Consider the following 25836-nt stretch of genomic DNA (forward strand, 5'->3'; position numbering starts at 1 on the left):
TTTGAAGGGAAATAAAGTGTGAGTTGTTCTCCTTTATTTCGTGTTTTACGGGATTAAAGGGTGTTTGGTTTCTCGATTGAAACGTGACTTGTGCGGACTTTTATCCTGTGATTGGGTGTGAGTTGTTTTGAGAACAATGTTTAAACTGAGATTGTTTGTTTTAATGTAATCTCCTGAACTAAGTTATATGCAGGGATTACTGCTTTTTGAATCGATTGCTTTAATGTAATCTCCTGAACTAAGTTATATGCAGGGATTACTGCTTTTTGGATTGTTGTTCTGATGTAATCTCCTGAACTAAGTTATATGCAGGGATTACTGCTTTTTGGATTGTTGTTCTGATGTGATCTCCTGAACTAAGTTTCAATGCAGGGATTATTGATTTTACTTAATTCGATTTTTAAGTGTGGTTGTGGTTGGGATTTGGTGTGAGTTGTTTCGAGTTACTCATACGGGCTTGCAAAAGCTTACCAGGTTTGTTGTGTGACAACCCGGTTCACCATTCCAACGGTGTAGGGGTTAATCCTGCAGGGTAGGATAATCGGGGCTGAAGCCGAGATGGCTTGTTGGCAACAGAACAGGTAGGAAGCAAATTTGATTGGCCTTGCCATTGTTATGACTTCCGCTATGTAGTAAACTCTGAGGAGCTTTTTCGTTTTATCTTGTTGTAGACAATTTAATTCGTAAGCTTATGTAATATATGACTCTGTGGGCGGGTCAATATTGACATAGTGGGTTCAGGGCATCAATATGTATGTTGTATAAAGGGAAAAAGTTTTCCAGGTATTTGGTATTGATGGCTGAACGTTCACGCATGTATAATTATGGGGTTATATATCGATTTTTAATTGTGTTAAAAATCAGGGGCGTGACATTGGGGGGCAATAAAAAGTTTATTGGGGGTCAATAAAATAGGATGCCGGACTCCGGTCACTGGTCCGGAGGTTGCCAGAAGTTCGCAAAGAGGTCGCCAGAGACTTTTATTAACCCCTAATAAATTTTTAATGGGAGGCAATAAAAAGTTTATTAGGGGGCAATAAAAAGTTTATTAGGGGCAATAAAGTTTATTAGGAGGCCATTAAAAGTTTATTGGGTATTATTGGGGGTAATAAACAGTTTATTGGGGGGCAATAAAACAGGACACCGGTCACCGGATTCCGGCAGCCGGCGACCGGAGTCCGGTGAAGTCTCTCTCTCTAAGTGACAAAGGGAAAGAGGGCAAAATTGTCCCATAAATGAATTAAAAAAAAATTAACTTAATTGGGTATTAGGGCAAAAAATGTGTAATTTGTAGGATAAGTTGGCAATCTTATAAGATGTTTGGGTAAATGGGGTTAGTGTAGCTCAAATTTGGGTAAATGGACATTTTTCCTAATTAATATAATCACATTTCGAGATAATAATTTTATGAGTCACATCTCATATGATAATATCCTCATTTGCCGACGACGCTATAGAAGCTATAGAAATTAAATCAACGACGACACATAGTGCCGATCTAGATCTCGATGTCGTCTCTTTCCCTTTTCTTGGGCTTCCGGCAACCTTCATCAATGATCCTGATCACCTGGTCAGCAACTGACCAGGGATCATTTGCTCAATCACCGTCCGATTGAAATCGGACGGTTCACAGCTAAGTGATGAGAGAGAATAAGAGAGTTGTGAACCGTCCGATTTCAATCGGACGGTGATTGAGCAAATGATCCATGGTCAGTTGCTGACCAGGTGATCAGGATTGCCTTCATCAATCTCAGCATTGTGCAACAAAACTCACAATGTACAATTTATTTAAAGAGAAATCTATTAGTCAAGATTAGAGAGAAATCTTAGAGAAACTCATTGAAACAACCCAGAATGAAAATTAACAAAAACCCATAGAAAGATCACAAACTAAGAGATTGCAACATTAGATCGGAGCCTTCTAGGTTGAAAATGATGTCAAACAAGCAAGACTATAAAATGTAAATAGAAAAGTAAGTATATATATGAAATCAGATGCCAAAACAAAATCAAAATGGTGTAAGATAGTACCTCTGCAACTCTTTCTTCACCATTGCGCAAGATCAACCAAATTTATCTAGGAATCGCAGTAGAGAAAAGATATCAAAGGAAAGAACCCGGCCCGGTAGCAGAGAGAGAGAGGAGAAGAAGAGTTAAGAAAGGGGTTTTCAAAAATATGAGGCTGAGGAGAGACAAATTCGTTTCTTTGATCAATAAGGGAGGAGAGAGATTGAAGAAGGAGAAATGTCTTCGTGTAATAATGTTTCTTTGGCTTTTCCAGATGAAGGCATCAAAGATGGGATGGATTGGGAGCACTGAAAGAAGGATTTGATAAAGGATTTTTCTTTAGTCAATTTTTCTTGGGATTTGTTTTGCAAAACTCAAACCGATATCCAAAATTTTTCAAAGCTTCCACGCACTATGGCTCATATGGAGGAGAGCACTCTGGCAGCTGGCCTTCATCTGGCAGACTCGGCACGGGTTTCTTTGGCTCCGGTGGGGCTTACGGCGCTGCAAACCGACCGGTGGTATATGGTGGGCAGACTTCTTGGCCCTAAGAAAAAATTCCATGGTTTCAAAGGCACCATCTCTACGATTTGGCGCATCAAATCTTGGCTGACGATTCAAGATATGGGAGAGCATATTGCGTTTCAATTTGAGCGTGAGGTTGATAGAAACAAGATCCTGCATGGAGGACCCTGGTTCTACAGAAACACCATGTTGGTGCTTGGAAGGTCCGATGTAATTGGTCCGATGTCTGAGGTTCCCTTGAATCTCGTGGAAACATGGGTCGCTGTCAGAGGACTTCTGGTAGGGCTCCGAAATAAGGCAGTATTGAATCTGGCTGGCTCGACTCTAGGACGGGTAATCCATTTCAACCAAACCGCTCTGCATCGAAAGGAGGAAGAACAGAGGATCTGGTTAGTTTTTTATGTTAGGCGGCGGGTACGTTAGAGTTTGGAAGCTCTTCGAATTTTCACCGGTGGTGGATCCGAAGTTGTCTTTCACCTACGAGAAGGTCAAAGGCTTTTGTCGCAGTTGTGGATATTTTGAACATGGGGAGACAGGTTGTGATGCTTTGTTGACAACAGAGAAAGATGAGATTCAGGCACAGTTACAAGCTACGGCCATGGCTGGGCTGTCTCTGAAGGACAGGACAAGTGGTTCTTGCTCTGTGGGGAAGGACAATAGGATGAGATGGGCATGGTGATGTTGGCTGAATCCAGTCCGTCTGGTCCTGTCGGTGGGCCCATGACAGTGAAAGTTGATCCACAGAATCAATCTTCGATGCTTGGAGGTTCCATGCATACTGCCTCTCTATTTGCAGGTTTTAACTTATCTGCTTTCTTGGAGAATTGGACGATTCAGGCTAGTAAACCTACTGGGTCGGTGAAGTTAGGGAGTGAACTCCCGCTGGCCATTGTCCAACCTTCAAACCTGGATGATGGGAATGATACAATGGTGGTGGAATCATCTCTTAGTCCCAATTTGGTGCTCGGGGCTAAGCGTAAGGCTATGGAGGTGTTGGGACGCATAGGTAAGAGGTATGTGTCTAACTCTGAACCTTTGCTTCAAGTTGATGATGGGATGCAGCTTGTCTTGCAACACAAGAATGGACAGCTGATTGTTTCGCCAAGGAAGAAGAAATTGGGAAGACCTAAGGGAAGCAAGAATAGGCCTAAGTGTGCTAAAGTACTTGAGAAAGAACTACAGGGCAGGAAGTCTAAGAAGTGAAAACTTTGTGCTAGTGATCGTGATGGTCAAGCTCCAGGGGAGAAGGAAACAGGTAGGGATCCTGAACAAATGGAGGAGCTGCATGCAGGTGATGGAATTGTTGGGGATGCTGGTGCTTCATCCTCAAATTTTCAAAGGTCGCAAAATCTAGTTGCTCGGTTGCTACATTTATTTACATTGCTTCTGAACTTCTAGATTTTGTTCGAATAAAGGTGCTTATTTGTCTTTAAAAGGTGGGTGTACTCAGGAGTGCGAAGTTTTGTTTTTTAGTAGAATAGATCCTTTGTATGTCCTAAATGACCGTTCTTTCTGTCAGCCCCTCTGTGGTGTGTCGTTTCTGGTACTGCTTGCTGAATTATAAATCTAACTTACCTCCTTCGATTCAAAAAAAAAAAAAAAAAAAAAAATTCAAACCAATATCCGTGTGAGATTGATTTACACTCTCATAGGTATCTATATGTGTGGGTACCTCAAAGATTATTGTGAAATCAATTTCAAGTATTTTCACGAAATTATGTGTGTATGTTCTTTGTTCACACGGATCTCCATTTCTAATTTTTACACAAATTTATGTGTAATTCCTAGTTCACACACATATCTGTATGAAATAGTTTTAGCCACAGAAGACTGTTCCTCTATAATTTGTTTTGACATAAAAAAATAATGATTTCTAAATAAATTATTTTTTTATGTGTACTGAAATTGTTGTTGATTTCTAAATAAATTAATATAAGTCAAATAAATTAATATAAGTTCATTTTTCACATTCCTCGATACACACTGATATATGTGTGTATTAATAACAATAATGCAGACTAATATCTGTGTGAGATGCAAACATGTCACGTCTATATATGTCAATCAAATATTTACACAGATATTTGTGGGAAAGTAGCAATTGCTACAGATAACTGTGAAAGCTTCATACAGATATCAGTGGCTATTTCACATTCACACGGACGACAGTGTGGAAGTCGTTGTAACAGATATCTCTATGAATTATAATTTTGCTATGGGTACGGCTATTGACACCCTACCATTTTCTTTGTTCACCCTACTTGCTCATTACACCTTACATTTTGATTGCAATTATTAAATTTACTTATCTAACCTATTTTTCTTTCCAGAAATATCCTTACATAACATATGCAATTAAAAAAGATTTTTTTTTTTAACAAAATCTCTCATTTAATTTGTATCAATAAAAATTAAAATATATTAAATTTTTCTGATAAAATCATAATCTGATTTACTTTAATTTTTTTTCTTTCAGTTTCAATGTTTGTCTATTCAATCTATGTCAAAAGATTAGTAAGTTAACAACTATGAGCAATAAAGAAGAGATTGATTTTTTTTCCGTGTTTTCTATTTTTACATTTAGTGTTCACAAAAAGGGTATTGCAAAGATTTTAAAAATAGAAGTTAACACTAATGGTTTTGTAAATTGAATAACGAATTAACGACAAGAATGCAACAAAATTCTTTAATAATAAATTCAAATTTGGATGGAGAAGATGAAGATTAATTAATGTTATGTTGTAAATATTATTATCTATGTGGATATCCATGTAAATACTCATTAGTTATGTACTTTGATGTAAACCCTACCTCTATATAAAGGAGACTAATGAGATTGAATGATAACACTTCTACTTCCTCCCAACTATTCTCTCTCCATCTTCTCTCTACTTCATAACACGTTATCAGCACGCTTTGCTCTACATATTATTTTTTTTCTTCTTTTTGTAATAACTCCATGATGATCTACGAGTTCGATGGTGCAACTTTGTTGCTTTGACCAATACTCTTGATCTATGAGTGTACTCATATTTCTGTACTTGTAATTTGATTATACACCTGCACACACTTTGAATGCTACAACAGCATGTATGCAATTTCAATTCTTACGTACGATGTGGATCTTCGATACACTAATCTCTTATTATGTTTTCTGCGAATTACTTTAGTTCATGGGTTTTCTTTATTATGTTCGAGATACATCATGATTAGGCAAACTTGTTTGAATGATAAGTATTTACCAGTCTATGCTTCTAGATATGCAATTTGCATCAGAAGATCATGCACTTATATGCCTATATATAGCAACCCGTATATATACATGATCATGACTATGCTTGTTTGGTTTGATAGGATGATATCAGTTACATAATTATGTCTCTAGTATGCTACGAAGTTTATTGTCCCTAATAAATTGTTCAATACACAAGCCGATATTCCATTTGTTTATATTGTTTTGTTACAAAGCTGCCGTTATCTTATTTGATTATCAATCGTCATGTATGGACTCTTTGAATAGTTATGTTTTTTTTTTTTGTTATATCCTTCTCCACTATCAATGGCCAGGAGCATATAAACCATGATTGATTTGTCTTCTAGCATGATAATTATGTTACTATTCCATTGTACATATGAAAATCATTCCCTGTGATAATACGAGATGTAAATTATGATTGGGATTTTATCTGTTTTCTAAATCCTTCAATTTACATTTGTGATTATGAATATTATAATCCAACGAGATCGAAACCTGAAGTTTCTTGATCCGATTATCGTATGAACCCCCATGTTCTTCAGAACTTATGCAATTACGAGGGCCAGAAGATCCTCAGAGTTATATAATCGAGCATATAAACTCAAATATTTTTGATCCCCAATAATTATAAGAGGGCCGGAAGTTCCTCAAATTTTTTTGGTACTTGGGTTCCCTCCTCCATACAACAATCTGAATTTGAAGTTCAATTTTGAACACTTAGCTAAAACTAGAAGCTATGTTCTCCACAAGATGAAATTATGTTCTTGTGTGATTAGAGGAGAGAAAAAAAAAATTATCATTTTGTGAAGTGAAGCAGGCCAGAAGTTCTGTGTAATTTCTTCATTAATGGAACCAGAAGTTTCCACAGTTAATTTTATTGCATAGTTTATCTATTTATTTTTCTTCCCTGCAATTTTCCTATTTTGTTATGTACTTTCATTATAGTAATCATCTTTTAAAATCCTTTGTTATTCATATGGGCAAGCAGCTCTATATCTCGTAAATACATATTTCGAGTGTAGAATTTTTGAACCAGAAGTTCAAAGTACTACATAGTAGAACCTGAAGTTCTAACAGTAAAAACTCAAACCCGAAGATTCGAGTATAAAATATAAATTAGTTTAAAGTGAACTTGAAGATTCACTTTAGTCACCTCGAGCCTGAAGTTTCGAGCATCAAATTTATTTGAACCCGAAGTTCAAATCACAAAATCTTAGAACTTGCAGTTCATAGAAAAAAATTCGAACCTGAAGCTTCGATTACACATATAATTCATTCATAGTTTATTTGACTTTATGTCAACTCGAACTAGAAGTTTTGAGTAAATTTTCATATGTCAATTGATACATTCTTCTTTATGTCTGCTTAAAGCATTCCACCTTAGAACCTCGAAGTTCTAATTGTGCAGACTCGGGCTGTAAGTTTCGAGTATATGGACAATTTATCAAAGAGCTTTAACCTCAAACCTGAAGTTTTGAGGGAATTATATTGACACCAATTTATACATAAGCAGATACTCAACCATTGGTTTATGACGAATGAGTATGAGTATACCCCAAATTTGTGATCGTGAATTTTTGTAATTAAAAGAGATCAGAACCTGTAGTTCCTTGATCCTTAATTACATGTGGACTTGAAGTTCCTCAATGATTAAACTAACTAGATGACCATCTAAAGTCCTTCACTCATAAGTTATAGTCATGAAGTTTAAACTCGACATTTCGAATATATCATTTAGGCCAGAAGTTCAAAATGCATTTGATGTTATTAATCTACATCAAACAACAATACAATAATTGAACGTCATGCTTTAGCTGTATAACACGGACCAGAAGCTTCGTGTATATCCTATGAGATCCACCGTTCAATTCTTACAAATTTGATTCATGTCATTTTCAAACTTATGTTTTGAGTGATTTTCAGGCAATGAAATTTATCCATGGTGTCCAGAAAACATTATTAAGGCTTATCCTTATGAGGCTAATATAACAACATCTCAGATCTTATATATCTGATTGATGGCTCTAGAACACATAATATTATCATCAAAGATGTATAATCTAGCCATCTCATGAATCTCCTTGTATAATAAGATAGCTGATTGACATGGCTATACCATTAAATGCCATCAGAAGTGGATCATGGCAAGAGAGAAATCATGAGTCAATGGAAATATTGCCCTAGCATTCACACATGTGAGGAAATTGAGAATGGGCGTGTGTCTACGGTACACTATATGGTGGATCTTTCTCAAGCCATTTTCAAAAAGGCATTGTTCAAATTAAATTGCAGTGATTAATAAGAACAATGAGATTCATCTCACATGCCTGATGTCTTTTGCTTATAATAAGCAACTTGAAAGCACTATTGTGTTATTCCTCAGATTTATTGTAACCTCTGAGTTCCCTTCGAAACTAAATGTTTCTTAATCCGATTATCTAGAAACCTGATGTTCCTTAAGAGGTTGTTGAAATTGAAAAAAAAAAAATTGAAACCTCAAGTTTCTTAAATCTCTAATTATATGAGGGTCTGAAGTCCCTCATCTTTATGACCATAAATTTATACGTGACAGAGAACTTAAGGTTCTCCACATGATAAAGTTACTCTACTATTATAGATTATAGTCTTCAACTAGAAATTTTGAGTCTATCATTTTGGCCAGCAGTTCAAAATGAATTTGGTCCATTCCAATTGTTAGTATTTCATAGTTGATGTTTACTCAAGCTAAGGTAACACTCATAACAAGAGTTGTAGATCTTGATTTATGGCTCTAAATGAGCTACTATTATGTTACCAAATCTGAAATATTGTTGCATTAATTGCCTCCTATATGGTTGGAGATGACTTTATGCCATCAGATATATACTGTATCGAATTTTCTGCAGTAAATTAAGGCATATGATGTCATGAACCTGAAGTTCCTTGAACCAAATACATTATTTTGGCATGACTGGTTACCAAATCTGATGACTTTATGCCATCAGATATATACTGTATCGAATTTTCTGCAGTAAATTAAGGCATATGATGTCATGAACCTGAAGTTCCTTGAACCAAATACAATATTTTGGCATGACTGGTTACGTCATCTTTTGTCTACCATGTTGCATGGAATCACTTGCAAGTTTTGATGACTGCTGACCTTATATACAAGCAAATTATTTATTTACCACATATTTGCGAGTTGTCACTTTAATGAGACTATCCTCATGCCATGAGGGGGAGAAAGATTGTCCCTGAAAAACTACATGAATTGGTGTGAGATATTTATCCACCGTCTCATTTTGATTTTGGGAAATATCTAAGCTAGTGATTTGATAAAAGATAGTGACAAAATTATATGCTAAATGCAAAGGCATCTGCCTGGGTGAAAGTCCCAGAGACCAACCATATTAATACAAACAATGTAGACTCTATTTGATTTGCGGGATGCAAGTGTATCCAATTGGCATGGTTCTCCTGAAGAGAATGTCATTAAACAATATCACAGCTCCTAATATGGCTACACATACAAAGGGAGTAAGTATGCCTTTAGGAAATGATGTCTTAGTGATAGAATAATAAATCAATATGGTTGATGCTAATGGACAAAACATTTTTGACCCAAAACTTGGTTTGGGTTCGCCACCAGCCAATGAACATCTTCACTCCAAAGAAAGTGACAGATTTTTGAACGCATTTTTTTAGCATGGTCAAAATAAGACAGTCTTCCCGCTGTTAGGGGGAGGAAAGACTACTGTCATTTGAATAACGGCGTGAATTTGTGTGGTTTATATCCACCAGGTCTAAAGTTTTAACCTCCCAAAAAGGGAAGATCATACAAGCCCTATAGTGCTCTATATGAGATTATAAGTAAAAAGATCCACATGCACTACATAATTCATCTATGAGAAATGATTGTCCTAGAAGCGACAATGTATGCCCCAGAAGTGGCATGGGTACCCAATATCAATAAGCTTATTATAGCTAATGCATGCATATAAGAATGTGTGAGATCTATGATTGTTGATCATCAATGATAATTTACATTTGGTAGCTGTCAAAAAATCTTTAAGGGCTGTATGGATGCTCTACCACATTTCACCATGAATGTCGACAAAGTATATTATTGGCCAAATTGGAAAGAGGCAATTCCAATTAAATTGAATAATTGAAACGTGATGAAATACTTGGACCTTTAACCTTACATGGTACAAAAGGGTATTTATCAAAAGTGAAGATAAATCACTACGACACAATGTCTATTTATAGAGACATGAGATTATGAATATCTTCCCTTATACGAATGACAATTTTCTATAAATACAGTGTTACATATAGCTGTTATATTGACGAGACATTTATGGCACATTGTCATCATATATTATGAAGATCTTAAAGACACATTGCTAAAAGCAAAATCTCAAAAGTAAAGTGTCATTATAAGCGTTTTTGCTTATCAAATCCTTGAAGGATTCAAAATGCAAGACCATGAATGTGTAGAATCGCTGTATCTGTATGTAATTAGGTTTTTATTTAATTAGGATATCCTGTAATTATAGAAAGATTGTTTCCTATTAGAGTTAGACTACTCCTTTGTACGTGTATATATACCCTCATTGTGGGATGAATAAATCATCGAATTAACCCTGAATTGAAGTATTCTTTTCTACTTGGTATCAAAGCAGGTTCAATCCTTTGAACTTGCGCTGCATCCTTTGAATCCTGAATCTTGAATCTTGAAGAACACCACAAACCGCTGCGTACCACCACCATTGAATTCCAAACCACCATCACCCTACCTTTTTTCGAAAAAAAATTCAGATCCATCTTGAAATCCTAGAAAACCTAATCTTGCAAAAATCCCGAATTCCTCAATGGCCGGACCTGTAATTGAAGGCGAACAGTCAAATCCCGAGAAGGCAATGGTGCCATCCTCACAAGTCATCCATCACCACTACACCACCCAACAAGACAACTCTGCGTTCCCAACAAGTGTTGTCTTGAATGAATCCAACTACACCATATGGGCTCCTCTCATGCGGATGCGCATTGGAGCACGAGGGAAGGTTGGTTATCTGACCGGAGTGAAGGCTGAACCCGCCATAAATTCTGCAGAGTATGAAGCTTGGGCCACGGACAATGAAAAGGTGAAAAGTTGGCTCATTGACTCCATGGAGTCCTCTCTTATGAACCGGTATATTCGTCTCCCTACTGCAAAAAGATATTTGGGAAGCTGTAGAGAAAACTTTTTATGATGATTCTGGTGAAACCCGGATCTTTGAATTGAACAAGAAGTGTTTTGAAGCAAAGCAAAATGGACGGCCTATTCCTACCTACTATAATGAGTTAGTGGCGATGTTCCAGGAGATTGATCAAAGGGTGGCCTCTCAGAATGATAATGTTGCAGCTGTAGTTCAAGAGACCTCAGCGATGTCCCAGATGCGTGTTCACATGTTTTTTAGTGGACTTGACCTAGAGTATGATCAGGTGCGTGGAGAAATCCTGCGCAAGGAACCTAAATTCTCTTTGGAGCAGAGCTATGCTTACATTCGCAAGGTGCAATCAGAGAAACAGGCTATGGGGCATTCGATACCTACCGAATCCTCTGTTATGGCTGTCCAACACAAACCAGGTCCTCCTCCAGGCTTCTCACATCGTCCTCTAGGTAAACCAAATCCATATGCAAATAGAAAGTGCATTGTGTGTGGGGAACTAGGTCATAGCAAAGAGCGGTGCTATGAAGTGATTGGTTACCCTGATTGGTGAGACTTCACCAAGAAACCACGAAAGAATCTGGGCAAGGCCGCCATTGCTACTACAGAGGAAGAGCGTCTAAACAATGCCTCCGCTAATGTAGCGCAATCAGGTATGAAGGGTAAGGTTACTTTGAATAATACATGGATAATTGATACAGGTGCATCTGATCATATGACCAATGACCCTAATCTTGTGAAAAACCTTAGGCATTCCCCTCAAGTTGTTGTCTCTACTGCTGATGGTACTCCAACTCCGGTCACCGGAGAAGGTTCTATTGTTTTATCTGATACATTAACCCTTGAATCTGTCTTAGTTGTGCCATCACTAGCTTATAATCTCCTGTCTGTTGGTCAAATTATTTTAGCTCTTGCATGTATTGTGACCTTCTATCCGTCTTTCTGTGTGTTTCAGGACATTCTGACTCGACGGATCCTTGGTTATGGTGTTAGAGAAGGGGGAAATTGTACTACCTGGATCTGACAGAGACTGGAGAGAACCAGAAGCATCTTTTGGGGCAAGCTAATCAGATCAATGGGGTAGAGAATGCGAAGGAAGCTGTATGGTTATGGCATCGCCGTTTAGGTCATCTATCTTTCAGTTATCTTAAGAAGCTGCAACCTCATTTGTTTTCTGTTGTCAGTGATTTGGATTTCCATTGTGACATTTGTGAACTAGCCAAGAGCCACCGTGTTTCATATTCACCGAGTCTTAATAAAAGTCATGTTCCTTTTATGAAAAGTCACTCTGATGTCTGGGGTCCTGCGAAAATTTCTTCTCTTTCTGGAGCTCGATATTATGTAACGTTTATTGATGATTGTACTCGCATGACATGGTATCATTACTGAAGAATAAGAGTGATATATTTGGGATGTTTACCGAATTTCACAAAATGGTGGCAACTCAGTATCAAAAATCCATTAGAGTGTTTCAGTCTGACAATGGTGGAGAGTTTGTGAATGGCCCTATGATTGAGTTTTGCCGGTCACATGGAATTCGTCATCAAACCTCCAATTCTTATACTTCTCAACAGAATGGTTTAGCAGAACGGAAGAACAGGCAATTGATGGAAGTTGTTCGTGCTTCCTTGTTTGGCATGAATGTACCTTGGTCCTATTGGGGAGAAGCAGTAAAATCAGCAGCATATCTTATCAACCGTACTCCTTCACGGGTGATTGAGTTTCAGAATCCTCATCAGAAGCTTCATACACTTTTGACCATCCCTTCTATGCCTAATTTGGAGCCCCGGGTGTTTGGGTGCACAGCCTATGTTCATATTCCCAAGCCTCAACGTAGCAAGCTTGATCCCCGTGCCCGTAAGTGTATCTTTGTTGGTTATGCTGACTTCCAGAAGGGTTATCGATGTTATGATCCTCTTACTGGCACTATACATGTCTCTCTTGATGTTGCTTTTCGTGAATCCGAGCCTTATTACTCAGGGGGAGCTTCTCAGTCTTCCCTTCAGGGGAAGAGAGGTTGTGAAGGGAATCCTCGTTCTATTATTGATTTTGATGTCTTTGAAGACTTGGAAAATTTGGAGGATAGATTTGAAGGTAGAAATTCGGAAACAGAAAATGCAGTTGCCGACAGAGCATTGTAAATTCCGAAATAGACAATGCGACTGCCGAACGAAGTGTTGCGAATTCCGAAACAGAAAATGCGACTGCCGAACGAAGTGTCGCGAATTCCAAAATAGAAAATGTAACTGCCGAACAGAGTGTTGTGAATTCCGAGACAGAAGAGACAACTTTTCTAGATAGTTTGAATCAAAATCAAGACATATCTGAAGCTTACACACAAGATATTTCCCCTTCTGCATCACCAACTGAAGATCCCGGTCAGAATGATCACCTCAGGTACCCCTAAACTGTAATGAGTCTTCTGGGTTAGAAAGTGTCGAACCTAGGAAATCACAAAGAGTTACCAAGGAAATTCCTAAGAAACAATATGAACCAGATATCAAAGCCAAAGCTAAATACCCTATAGCTAATTTTATGTCTAACCATAGGATTTCTGGGTCACATGCACTTGTTGTTGATCAATTATCTACTGTATCTATTCCTAGTAACGTGCAGGATGCATTGACGGATCCAAAATGGACAAAGGCGATGAATGAAGAATTGGAAGCTCTTCAAAAGAATGCAACATGGGAGCTAGTACCTATGCCGGTTGGAAAGAAGACTGTAGGATGTCGTTGGGTATTTACTGTGAAGCTTAATGCAGATGGAACTATTAATAGATACAAGGCGAGGTTGGTTGCCAAAGGATATACACAACGCTATGGGATTGATTATGAGGAGACTTTTGCACCTGTGGCAAAGATTAATACTGTCCGGATTCTAATCTCACTTGCAGCAAACAAAGATTGGCCCTTGCACCAGTTTGATGTGAAGAATGCGTTTCTTAATGGGAATTTGGAAGAAGAAGTGTACATGGATGTGCCCCCAGGTGTTAAGAATTACCCAAGTGACGTTGGCAAGGTGTGTAAATTGAAGAAGTCTTTGTATGGCCTGAAGCAGTCTCCAAGAGCTTGGTTTGGAAGATTTTCAAAGTCCATGAAAGCCTTTGGATACAGACAGAGCAATTCTGACCATACCTTGTTCATCAAGCGCAAGAGTGGTAAGATTACAGCTCTTATTGTGTATGTTGATGACATGATTGTTACAGGGGATGATCCGAAAGAGATAAATGAATTGCAAAAGTATTTGTCAAAGGAGTTTGAAATGAAGGATCTGGGACAACTGAAGTATTTTTTGGGTATTGAAGTTGCAAGGTCTAAGAAGGGGATTTCACTTTCACAGAGGAAATATGTTCTTGATTTACTTGCTGAAACGGGGATGCTGGACTGCAGACCCATTGAGATGAATCACGGACTTGCTATCTATCCTGATCAAGTTCCAACTGATAAAGGGAGGTATCAACGTCTTGTAGGAAGGTTGATTTATCTTTCACATACTAGACCTGATATTGCTTATGCTGTAAGTGTTGTTAGTCAATTTATGCATTGTCCTAGTGAAGAGCATATGGATGCAGTCTTTCATATTTTGAAGTACTTGAAGATGGCACCAGGTAAAGGGTTACTGTTTCAAAAAAAAAAAGATGAATTGGAAGTTGTTGGGTACACAGATGCAGATTGGGCTGGTGATAAAACTGATAGACGTTCTACATCTGGGTACTTCACTTTTGTTGGAGGGAATCTTGTCACTTGGTGTAGCAAAAAGCAGAAAGTTGTTGCCAGATCAAGTGCAGAAGCTGAGTTCCGAGGTATGGCACACGGAGTCTGTGAAATGTTGTGGATTCGTAATGTCTTGAAAGACCTGGGATACAAGCTGAAAAGGCCTATGGATTTGCATTGTGATAATACAACTGCCATTGAGATTGCACATAATCCAGTTCAGCATGATAAAACAAAGCATGTGGAGGTTGACCGCCATTTTATTAAAGAAAATCTTGACAGAAAGGTTATTCGCTTTCCATTTGTAAACTCAGAGGAGCAATTAGCTGATGTTCTTACTAAAGGAGTGTCCAGGAAGGTATTTGATAGCTCAGTTGACAAGTTGGGCATGATAGATATCTATGCACCAACTTGAGGGGGAGTGTAGAATCGCTGTATCTGTATGTAATTAGGTTTTTATTTAATTAGAATATCCTGTAATTATAGAAAGATTGTTTCCTATTAGAGTTAGACTACTCATTTGTACGTGTATATATACCCTCATTGTGGGATGAATAGAATCATCGAATTAACCCTGAATTGAAGTATTCTTTTCTACTGAATGGTTGAAAGAGCCTGAAGCTCACTCATGGAATCAAAGAGTCTTAAGCTAGCTCATATGTACTCATTCTGTTATAGTTAACGTGACCTAAATTGCTTCAATGAGTAATATGACAAGACTACGAAATCGAATTCGAATTATGATTATAGTGTTGCAACATATTCTAACTTTCGCAAAGTTATGAATTAGTTAGAGCTCTTGAAGAGCTTAATGAGACATATCAATATGCAAAGATATTGATGTGTATGGCTAGGTATGCCATGATGATTTTTCAATGTTTTAAATTATACAAAGTTAAATGTGTCAATTTCTTTATATTGTTTAGCTATTACTTTGTGTATGATTTTGAGCATATGAGATTGTTTTCTAACCTTATCATATGAAGTAAGGCTTATTGAAAATCGTCTAGCTTTGTTAGTATTGCTTTAACTTTGCAGGTATGAAATTTTGTGATGAGCCCCTATATGCAAAGCACACATGGTCTCACTTCAGTGATAGACATATCAAACTACTATACATGGTACATGTAGCTTATCGCATACATGAATGAGGCTTGCAACAATCAGGGGGAGATTCTCATCAGGGGGAGCATCCAAAAGCATGCTACCTAGGACATATGCGCGTTGTGCTCTTTTTGTCCTTCGACCAGTGTTATTTTTGTCCCACTGAGTTTTTGTTACCTGGCAAGGTTTTTTAACGAGGCAACAATAAGTGCATCCAATATCATCATTCATTGGTGGACATCCAAGGGGGAGTGTTGTAAATATTATTATCTATGTGGATGTCCATGTAAATACTCATTAGTGATGTACTTTGATGTAAACTCTACCTCTATATAAAGGAGGCTAATGAGATTGAATGATAACACTTCTACTTCCTCCCAACTATTCTCTCTCCATCTTTTCTCTACTTCATAACAATCCAATGACTACTTAATTATTTAATAATTGGTTATGTATTTAGATATCCTTACATATTTAGATTTTAGACCATTAGTGTACTTATTAGTTATTTTACACTTGGGTAATATGGTCTTTTAATAATTCAAATATTTGTAGGGTAAACTAAGAAAATGATAGGGTGGCAATAGAGGCACCCTTTTGCTATTCTTTACGGATATCTGTGTATAAATGCTTTACACAGATATCAATATAGACAAAATATTTAGTGCATACATTTTCTATCTAGATATACTGATTTCAGTGAGTAAATGTGTAAGCATTTTCTTATGTGAGACCCATTCATTCAGTTCTCACAGATGTCTGTATCTATAAGTTAAAATCACTGACTTTTCATCAGTGTGAGAGTCAGTGTGTTTAAAATCTGTGTGTGTTCTCTTTTTGCTGGTAGTGTGAAATGCTTTTTCTGCTAGAGAAGGTCGACTACCTGATAACTACAACAAACTGAAATTTCTGATATGATATGCAGTTGTTATAGGACTGATCGAGTGTTATGGTCTGTGACCGGCCGAGACCTTTCAGATGTATACTTTGAGCATATCCCTTTGATTTGGCATCCAAATAGGACGGTAACCCCAATTAAAGGCGGCAGTGTTATTTGTTAATAGAAGGTTTAACTCTTGCGTTGTACAGTTGTACTTCTTCAAGTAAGTTTCCAAAATAGAGTTATGTCCTATCTGCTCCGATCTACCCCCATACATCTTGATTCTTATTTCTTATGCTGATTGACTAGGTAAGATGCTGATATAGCCGCTGCTGTGAGCAGCTCAAGAGTATCTGGTATAACTTCATATCGATTACTTTGTTTATTTTGCGAAGGTGCCAAGCTTAGAACCGACAGCTGAAAAAACAAGAGAAGGACTCATCAAGTCGATCACTAGCAAATTCCAAACAATTAACTAGCACAAATATAGCTGTAGAACAAATATAAATTATATAACTATGCTTTGCCTGGCATTACAGAATAGTTAGTTCTAATGATTCTCCTTTTCTAGCTGTTTGGTAGTTCGACCTAATTAATTATATTTGTGACGCTCCTAATAGGGCATCAATCATCTTATACCTCACTGTAACCACCATAGGTGGTCGAGTTGGTAAGAGCCTCCAGGTGTGAAACCCCACACCCGGTTTCGAATTCCGCCGACACTGATTGGAGTTTAAATCTCAAACTATTCTTGGTAGCCAGGGGGGATGAAGCGTTTTGACATGACCACCTACGCACAGATTAGTTTTTGGGCTTAGGAAGCCTTTAAAGATACCGTGTGATCTCGATCGAAAAAAAAAATGTTATACCTCACTGTCTCAGTAAATGCATGCCGGATTCCATTGAGAAAGTAAACACGAATTTCCATCAATGAAACTCCTTGAAATCTTATTAAGAGAGATTCTATATACCAGGGGTGTATACAACTTTCTTCTCGATCACAATAAGTAATCACATTACTCATAGTGATTAGTGGTTTTTATGAAATACACTCGGAAGAGTTTTCGACCAGTAGTAGCATGGGAACATCATCATCACTATAGTCTAATAACATTCATACAACTTGATATCCATCTTAAGGCGAAAATAGTAGTCACCCTGAAAAGTATCAGTTTGAAATGTGCAAATCCCTCTAGCCATGAAGAAATCTCCCGTCCCTCCGACAACCGAAAGATCCCTAGTCTTTTCATACATCAAATCCGCCCCCATGATATTGAGTGTACCCTTGTGCTCGCTCGAGTTGAACACCAAAGTGTAGGCAAACCAAGCAGTGTAGTCGTCCTTCATGTCATAGAAATAGAAGCCTTGAGCTCTTCCGACGGCAGGAGACAGAAGATGGTGGTCTTTGGTCAGAGGATCGTTGAAGACAACCAGCATACCAAACTTGTGCTCTCTGTCAAGCCCTGTTATATTGGCTACAGTAGCAGATGTTGCATTGGTCGCATCCGTGCCGTTAAATAGGGTGTCGTGGTAATAGAGCACAAGCCTCTTGCATGGTTTCGACTCTTCGAATGGATTTTTGGTTGCCAAAACAGATGGGAACACCAACATGAAGGTCCTCAAAAGAATGGAACTTTTTGCTACTATAGTTGACATGGTCGCTCTTGGCTGATGGGAACAATGTTTGTGTTGAGTGGATAGATCTATCTAGTTGGTACTATTTATACTAGTGCCCTTCGAAGCATTCCGTCTGTCTTTATGCTAGCTCCTAGTTTGGATTTTTTCAAGAAAAAACACTGGTAATTGTTCATTTATTTTCTAATAATTTAAGCTTTTGAAATTCATTGATTATCTAAACTATTGGGATTTTTCAAATAAAAAAAAAAAACTATTAAGATTAATTTCAGTTTATCCCCCTGAAGTTTGGGGATGTCAATGACACCCCCTCTACTCTCAATTTTGAATTTTTACCCTCCAAACTTTTCAATTTCAGTCAGCTGTATCCTATCTCTCAGATTCCGTCTAAATTGGAATCTAACTCCGATAATGGGGCCTACTTTGAGGGCTAAAATGATCATTTCATGACAAAAACAAAAAAAAAACCCTCACTTTCGGAGGTTTCTCTCTCTTCTCCAAATTCTTCTATCTCTCTCTGTCTCTCTCAGATCTGCAAGCCCAAAAGTCGAAATGGAAATCCAACGAGATCGACTCCTCCGCAACCCTAACCGGAGCCTCAATGACCTCCTAGAAGATATCCTCCTCCACATCCTCCGATCGCGGCAAATTCACCGTCGAATACGACAGATTCAAGACCAAGCTCTACCACAATGTCACTGGAAAAAAGTCGATGCGGGACGAGTTCCACATGAAGCTCTTCAGGACGCCGCCGCCTCAGGAAGAGGGCTACGCCTTCAAGAGAAACGACGCCGTCGACGCTTTCATGGCCGGTAGGTGATGGGAGGGAGTGATCACTGAGGAGGTAGGGGGTGCACGTTTCGAGGTGTTTTTTAGGTTTGTGAAGCAGAGAGTTAAGTTTGAGGCGGATGAGCTGAGGCTTCATAGGGAGTGGATCAGAGGGGCTTGGGTTCCTCCTCTGAGAGAAGAACAGAGGGTAAGTGGAGTAAATTTTGGGGCTTTTTGTTGGTTTGATTGAGATTTTATTGTGGGTGAATTGATTTTTAGGAATTTGATTTTGGTTTAAAGGTTGAAACTTTGTGGTGGGTTTCGGGGGAAGGATGAAGATAATGAGGGAATTGATTATTGTTGTGAGGTGGTTTCTAATGCTAGTTGGATTTGTTTAGCTATTGAGTGAACTGTTTTTTTTTTTGTAGTTTGTGCTAAGACTGAGCTAATGTGGTTAACTGTTTAAGTTGTTGTTTGAATGAGTATTGGAAATGCCAGGAAGAGCAATTGGAAACCATTTGCATTTGTGTTTTTGATAGTTTTCTTCTGGGAAAGATCTTAGGTAACATGTATAGTATATATCTTTGTTTGTCGATCATATGTATGCGGTATGCCTTATCTTTCTTTTTGGTTTGCGCTTTTCTGGTAAGGCATGGTTCCATATGTGAAGATGATGCTCAATCTCTTTTTTTCTTTTTTTTTTCTTTTGCGGATATGATATGGTCGGTCACCTACTGTGGAATTCAAAAATTTCCTTCATTTTCCGTGAGTTTGATCTGTGAGAGAGAGAGAGACCTCTGAAAATGAAAGAGAGAGGTTTTTTTTTTGGTCATGAAATGACCATTTTAGCCCTCAAAGTGGGCCCTATTATCGGAGTTAACATCCAATTTAGACGGAATCTGAGAGATAGGATACGGCTGACTGAAATTGGAAAGCTTGAGGGTAAAAATTCAAAATTGAGAGTAGAGGATGTCACCCCCAAACCTCAGGGGGGGGGGGTAAACTAAAATTAATCCAAACTATTATCATGTAGAGCTTTGGTGAAGCACTTAAATTCGATCGTTCTCCACTTCCTAGTTCGCAGTGGTGTTCATCCGGTTAGTAATCTCAATCACCCTTGTATATAAATCTAATGGTGGAAAACAAAACAACTCAACTTAAAAATATTTTTTTTAACTCTTGAATTTACATCCAATAGTGGTTGAACATAAATTTCTTGATCAGTTACTGACCAAGTGAGCATTATTGTCCTAGTTCTTTTGCAAGGTGTAGAGTGAGATTGCAACTATATATATGTTTCTCTATAGTTGCACGAGTATAAGTTAAGGTGTTAGTTTTGATATACATTAATATAGCTCTACTAAGATTTTTGAGTTTCAATGATTGTTTGCGATTTTTCGTGACCAAAATGTTTCTAACTGCATTGAGGCACTTTGGATGTTATGAGTTTAGTTTATACTTTATGGTACAAATTTTTTTTTCTTTTTTGACGAGTTATAGTACAAAAATTTGAACATTCGGTCTTGTAGTTTACTTTGTTCTTTCTACAAGTAGAAATTATATTCACCATAGTGCCCTGTAAGTGCCAAAATATATGGTCCAAAAACAGAATGATTTGTTTTGCAAAGGACCTGAGAGTGCTAGTTTTTAAGCTTTTTGGCCGTCCAAGAATCATAAATGGATCAAATGAGTAATCTCTCTGTCCTGCCGTTTACATTTTGATTCCCGTAAAACCTGAAGTGACACCTTTTGTCTATTTTGGGAAGTGAATGGACTACTAACAACAACAACCGCCCAGTCCGCAGCACCCCATCCATTTGTTTGATGTAGTTACTATAGTAGAAGTCACTTCACTTTATTTTCGTTTTATTGATCCGAAATTTGGAAAATCATATATCATGATGCATCCCATCAGTACTTCACTTATATCAACTACGAAGCCCGACGCAATTTAACTACATTTCATCAGTACTTCAGTAGCAAATAAATCTCGCAGACTAATAATACATGTGAAATTGTAATTCACTGTCAGTCTCTATTCCATTCACTATCAATATTACATTTCAATTTGTAAGTCACTGTCAGTCTCTCTTTCATTCACCATCAATATGAATTTTGGTTTATATGCCTTAACTCGTATTCTCTTATTTGAATCATTTTATAATGCTTTGAAGTCTGGCTGAATCATTTTTTATCTTGAATCAATTCACCGAACACTTGAATCAATTCAATGTTTACACAGGTCTTGCTTTAGCTACTGCGGTTGGGAATGCCTATGCATTATTGTTCATCAACAACGAAAACATCCAATGGAGGTATGAACTTTATTCTTTCAAAACAGATGAAATTGTAAGTGACTACATGACTAAGTTGCTGGCATTTGCAGCCAAAATGATACATTCTTAAGCAGTCCAAGTCATATCCAAACCAAACTAGGTCGATTCTGTATCGTCATCAGGTGACACTTCCTCCATCTCCGAGGCCAAATTCAACGGTACCTGACCGTTGTACTGTTGCACTACCAACACTGATGCTTGTGTAGGGAAATCTGGCGAAATCAACAAGCTTCCCACAGGCCCCAATTCCGGGCACTCACTCCTCCTATTTAGGGCCAAGGCTACTTCACCACCAGGACTTCGCCCGACCAGAAACAGATTGCATCGGCCTATCTCACGAATCACACCAACGGTTTGTGCCTCATTTCTGACTACCTTCTCTTCGTATGTGATTGAGTTATCATTGGCAATTGTATGCTTGAATTCAGCGAGGAACTCCTCATCTACTGACCCCACTTTGCTGCCAGAATTGTGATCAATATTAATTGTGGATATCTCCCCAACAATCTCAGGTTCCACTAAGAAGCGAATGACCACTAAACGGATACCAGGGTGCTCGGCCATGCGAGCCCCATAGGCAAGGGCTTCACGGTCATCACGGCCCCCAAAGTAAAGAACTGTAATGAAATAAGAAACATTACTTGCAGCAATATGCGTAGCTCCACCAAGCCCGCGGTCGACTAGAATTCCAACTGAGCATGGTGCATGCTCAAGAACTCTCTTGTTAACCCCGCGGAAGTCATTTCGGGTAGTCTCTAATGTACCATCTAGCCTCTGGTGCTTATGGAATGGAAGAATTATGATTGCAGCTCTTTTGCTCTCAGCAGTGGCACAAATGTCCTCGTGCATGTTAGAAACTGAAGAGATTTCAGTCATTGGCCTGATGGACACCCGGCTTAATTGTTGGTATGCCTCGAATGCCACAACAACATTGTCAGAATTTGATCGCTGTCCCTTATTCCAGAAGGGTAACCCATTCCTTCTTGCCTTGTGTACCATTAGTATAGCCGATGACCTCTCAGAGAGCTCCTTCAGGTGCATTGCATAAACACAAAGGCCTTCCCGCTTCTTTGTGCCTCGTGAGGCCTCAAGCAGATTTATAATAGATGGAATGTTTCTGGCACTATGAAAACAGGACAAGATCCTTAACTGGGAGTTCGTATTCTTCCTTTCAATTGTTTTATACTTGTAATCAGCCATTCTGGCTCTTTTTGCTGGCTTATACACAGCAGTGACAAGAGGTGTGGTGATGAAAGTAGTAAACAGAGCCATTAGAACCATAATGGCAAAAGTCTGGTCATTCAAAACCTGGAAAATGGGAAAAACCATATGCATAAGCACCTGTCTGATAAAAATAGCAGCCCTGGTTAAAAGATTAAGACAAGAATTGTATCACTGGCATCTTATTTACCTTTCTATCTTTGCCAATGTTGAGGACAATGAGCTCCACCAACCCTTTAGTGTTCATTAGGAACCCAAGAGCTAAAGCCTCCCGGACAGGCACCTTGCATAAAAGAGACACCATAACAGTCCCGAAAATCTTCCCAAAACAGGCAGTAAATATGACCAAAACTAATAGACCCCAAGACTGAACTCCCTGAATTGTGGCTACATTGGTCTTCAGTCCACTTGAGACAAAGTACAATGGAAGAAAGAGACCAGACACAAGATCTTCTACTTTTTCCACAAGACTACCTGCAAATGGCCCCTCCTTCGGAACAAGAACTCCAATCACAAAAGCACCAAACATGGCGTGAATTCCAATTGTATCAGTTATAAACCCAGCTGCCAGAACAGCAGTAAGTGTAGCGCACACGTAGATCTCATCAATGGGTTCACCTTCATGACACCGTTGAGCCATCCATTTGAAGATTGGGGGTACAACTAGAATTGCACAAATGACAAAGGCAGATCCAGACAATAAGACCCACAATGAAACAAGGGGAGATTGGTTATTGCCGGATAGGGCAATGGCAAGAGCAAGCAGAACCCAGGCTGCCACATCATTAACTGCTGCAGCCGACATAGCCAATCTTCCAATTTCAGTGGTCAAAAGTTTCAGCTCGGCCAGAATACGTGCTAAAACAGGGAAAGCAGTTATAGAAAGGGCCACACCCATGAACACAAGAAAGGCAGTAAAATCTACCCCTTTGGATATGGTTGCTCGGAGGACAAAAGATGAACCAATTCCTAATGCAAATGGGAGACTGATTCCTACTGTGGCAATGGCAAGGGCTTTTTTTCCAGTCTGGCGAATGGCTTTAGGATCTATTTCTAGGCCAGCCAAGAATAGAAAGAACAGGAGACCAAGGTTTGCTAAGGTGTCTAACACCGTGATACTCTTTGGTGGAAATATTGCCTGGAGATAAGTTTTGTTTCGTCCTAGAGCTGATGGACCAAGTAGTACTCCTCCCTGCCAAACCAGAAATGTATTCAAACTCAGATGAACTACAATTAGCATGGTGTTCCTTTTTCTTTTTCCGTTCAGTTAAAAAATGCACAAAAAAGTAAATTCGATGAAAATATCAAGCAATAGACTCCTGTCTGTGAAGTAAATTTCGATAACAGAAGGGCTTGAAAAACTCATATACACAGGGAAAACTAAATTATTTCAATTCCAATATCAAACAACACCAGATTACATAGCAAAGAAAGTGCAAAGCTACCAGCTTCAAATGAAAAACAATTCAACAATGAAGGTTCATAAAAGCTCTCCGCTTTAGAATTGGTAATAGTGAGTGTAAGTACAGAAATACAATGGCTAAAACTAGCTGCACTTTGATTAAATTTATGCTTATTGTGAAAGAGAAATTAACTTACAATAATCTCAGCAACGACTCGCGGCTGTCTTAGTGGCCTCAGAAGATAGGCAAGACCGCGAGTGACAGCAACTACTATACATATCTGCAAAATCGCAAGAGGCAGTGCAAAATGAAGGGGATCATCACCCTGGAATACACCATTTGATGTCGCCTTCATCGGAGGCGGACATGTATGTCCTGCTGAACCATTCGAAGCCATAACACCAGAAAAAAAGAAGTCCACCTTCAAAAACTGCAGATTCAACTTCAGTTCCAAAACAAGCTCTTATCAGACTTCCAACTCCAGAATGACCGATTTATACAGAACAGGATCACAAAAACACTCACGAATCCTTCCAATAAACATAATAAAATAAACAAATAATGAAATTAAAATAGGGCACTGTACTATGCGCCAAAAACAAGTGAACCATCTATGCAAAATTCCATTGTGCTTAGAACGAGAACAAACAGAGTACCTAATTAATCTCAAAATAACCTACAGTGATTCGCTAAGGTCGCTGTTGATCTAGAAGCTCAGATTTGAAAAGTAAAAGTCTTTTTGTTTTTTGTGTTTTTTTTTCGTCCCTTTAGTAAACCGATTGCCAGCTTAGCCATAGCTCATTCCTTGGTGAAGTAAAGAATCCTAAATTTAGTCAAACTCAAATTGAAAACTGAAACCAGAAAAACTAGTCCAACCTCAAATCCAATCAAGAAACTCCATTTTCCGCAAGAGAATTGAGATTGAGAATCCTAATTCTAATCAAAGTCAACCAAACTGGAATTTCAAGAACCAAAGAACATCACCATTAAACATTCTACTGCTTCTCTATCATAAAGTAGACATTGCTGAATTAAAAAAACGAGTCTTTGAATCAATGACATTACACCCATGTGAGATTTCTTCACAAAGAATTCATCTTTACACAAAACCACCATCAATCTTGTAAATCCAAACATGCACCAACGATTATTTAACAAAAATAAGATGGAGATTGACTTTAACCTGGTTATTGGGTCAGAAGATTTGCATGGATCAAATATGAATCACCATGGCCTTTGGCTGAACCAGAGCTATTAGGAATGGCTCTAACTGTGACACCAGACTGACCAGAGAAACAAATGACGGTTGAGAAACAGAGACGAGGACAGGTGGGGTTAACAAGATTTTGGTGACTTTGTTCTACTTTTCGTTTGGATGGTATAGTGCTTAAATATAAAGAGACTCACAGGTTCAGAGTTGAGCTGTCTCATGTGGGTAATAGGAAATTTAGGAAGCAAAGCAAAAAAGGCAACGACTTTTTGTCACCTTTGTTTGTATATCTCTAAACCTTTGTATGACTTTACACACTACATTACCTGTTTTATTTTGACATAGACATAATATATATAGCACCCACTTTGGAATGGAGATTGATATCGATATGATGACACGGGTTTGGTGCTTTGGTGCTTTCTACAGTTTTGGTTGCAGTTCTAGAATTCGCTTTGGTAATGATGAAGGCATAAGTTATAAGTCAGAAAATTTTTATTTGTCCCTTTTGTCTCTTATTCAATACATAACGTTCCCTGTCTTGTCACTTGAGTGAGTGCATTTTTTTCCTCCCCAAAAA

At 38.3% G+C, this 25836-nt stretch overlaps 2 protein-coding genes across 3 annotated transcripts; both read right to left on the reverse strand.

Moving 5' to 3' along the window:
- Positions 1–17604: 17604 nt before the first annotated feature.
- On the reverse strand, positions 17605–18359 carry LOC133706796 (dirigent protein 5-like). Its single transcript, XM_062132346.1, has one exon. It carries the CDS (start codon positions 18337–18339, stop codon positions 17788–17790), a length of 552 nt encoding a protein of 183 aa, XP_061988330.1. The 5' UTR covers positions 18340–18359; the 3' UTR covers positions 17605–17787.
- Positions 18360–21387: 3028 nt separating this feature from the next.
- On the reverse strand, positions 21388–25557 carry LOC133745514 (cation/H(+) antiporter 18-like). Of its 2 annotated transcripts, none has more exons than XM_062173600.1 (4): positions 25230–25557; positions 24243–24476; positions 22834–23835; positions 21388–22730 (listed from the first exon to the last, which is right to left on the reverse strand). In XM_062173600.1, the coding sequence occupies exons 2-4, from the start codon at positions 24441–24443 to the stop codon at positions 21519–21521; spliced, it is 2415 nt and encodes an 804-aa protein (XP_062029584.1). In that variant the 5' UTR covers positions 24444–24476; positions 25230–25557; the 3' UTR covers positions 21388–21518. The 2 variants fall into 2 exon arrangements, with proteins under 2 accessions (XP_062029584.1, XP_062029583.1); XM_062173599.1 differs by having other exon boundaries at positions 24243–24488.
- Positions 25558–25836: the final 279 nt, after the last annotated feature.

The sequence above is a fragment of the Rosa rugosa genome, chromosome 4 (assembly GCF_958449725.1).
Source record: "Rosa rugosa chromosome 4, drRosRugo1.1, whole genome shotgun sequence".
Taxonomy (NCBI): Eukaryota; Viridiplantae; Streptophyta; class Magnoliopsida; order Rosales; family Rosaceae; genus Rosa; species Rosa rugosa.

What these genes read in the sequence shown, in the direction of transcription:
- LOC133706796 (XM_062132346.1), bottom strand. Translation starts at nt 18,339, where the DNA reads ATGTCAACTATAGTAGCAAAAAGTTCCATTCTTTTGAGGACCTTCATG.
- LOC133745514 (XM_062173600.1), bottom strand. Translation starts at nt 24,443, where the DNA reads ATGGCTTCGAATGGTTCAGCAGGACATACATGTCCGCCTCCGATGAAG. An exon ending in GAGTCGTTGCTGAGATTATT is followed by an intron (nt 23,836 to 24,242) that starts GTAAGTTAATTT and finishes CTGGTTTGGCAG; the next exon opens with GGAGGAGTACTACTTGGTCC. An exon ending in ACATTGGCAAAGATAGAAAG is followed by an intron (nt 22,731 to 22,833) that starts GTAAATAAGATG and finishes CCCATTTTCCAG; the next exon opens with GTTTTGAATGACCAGACTTT.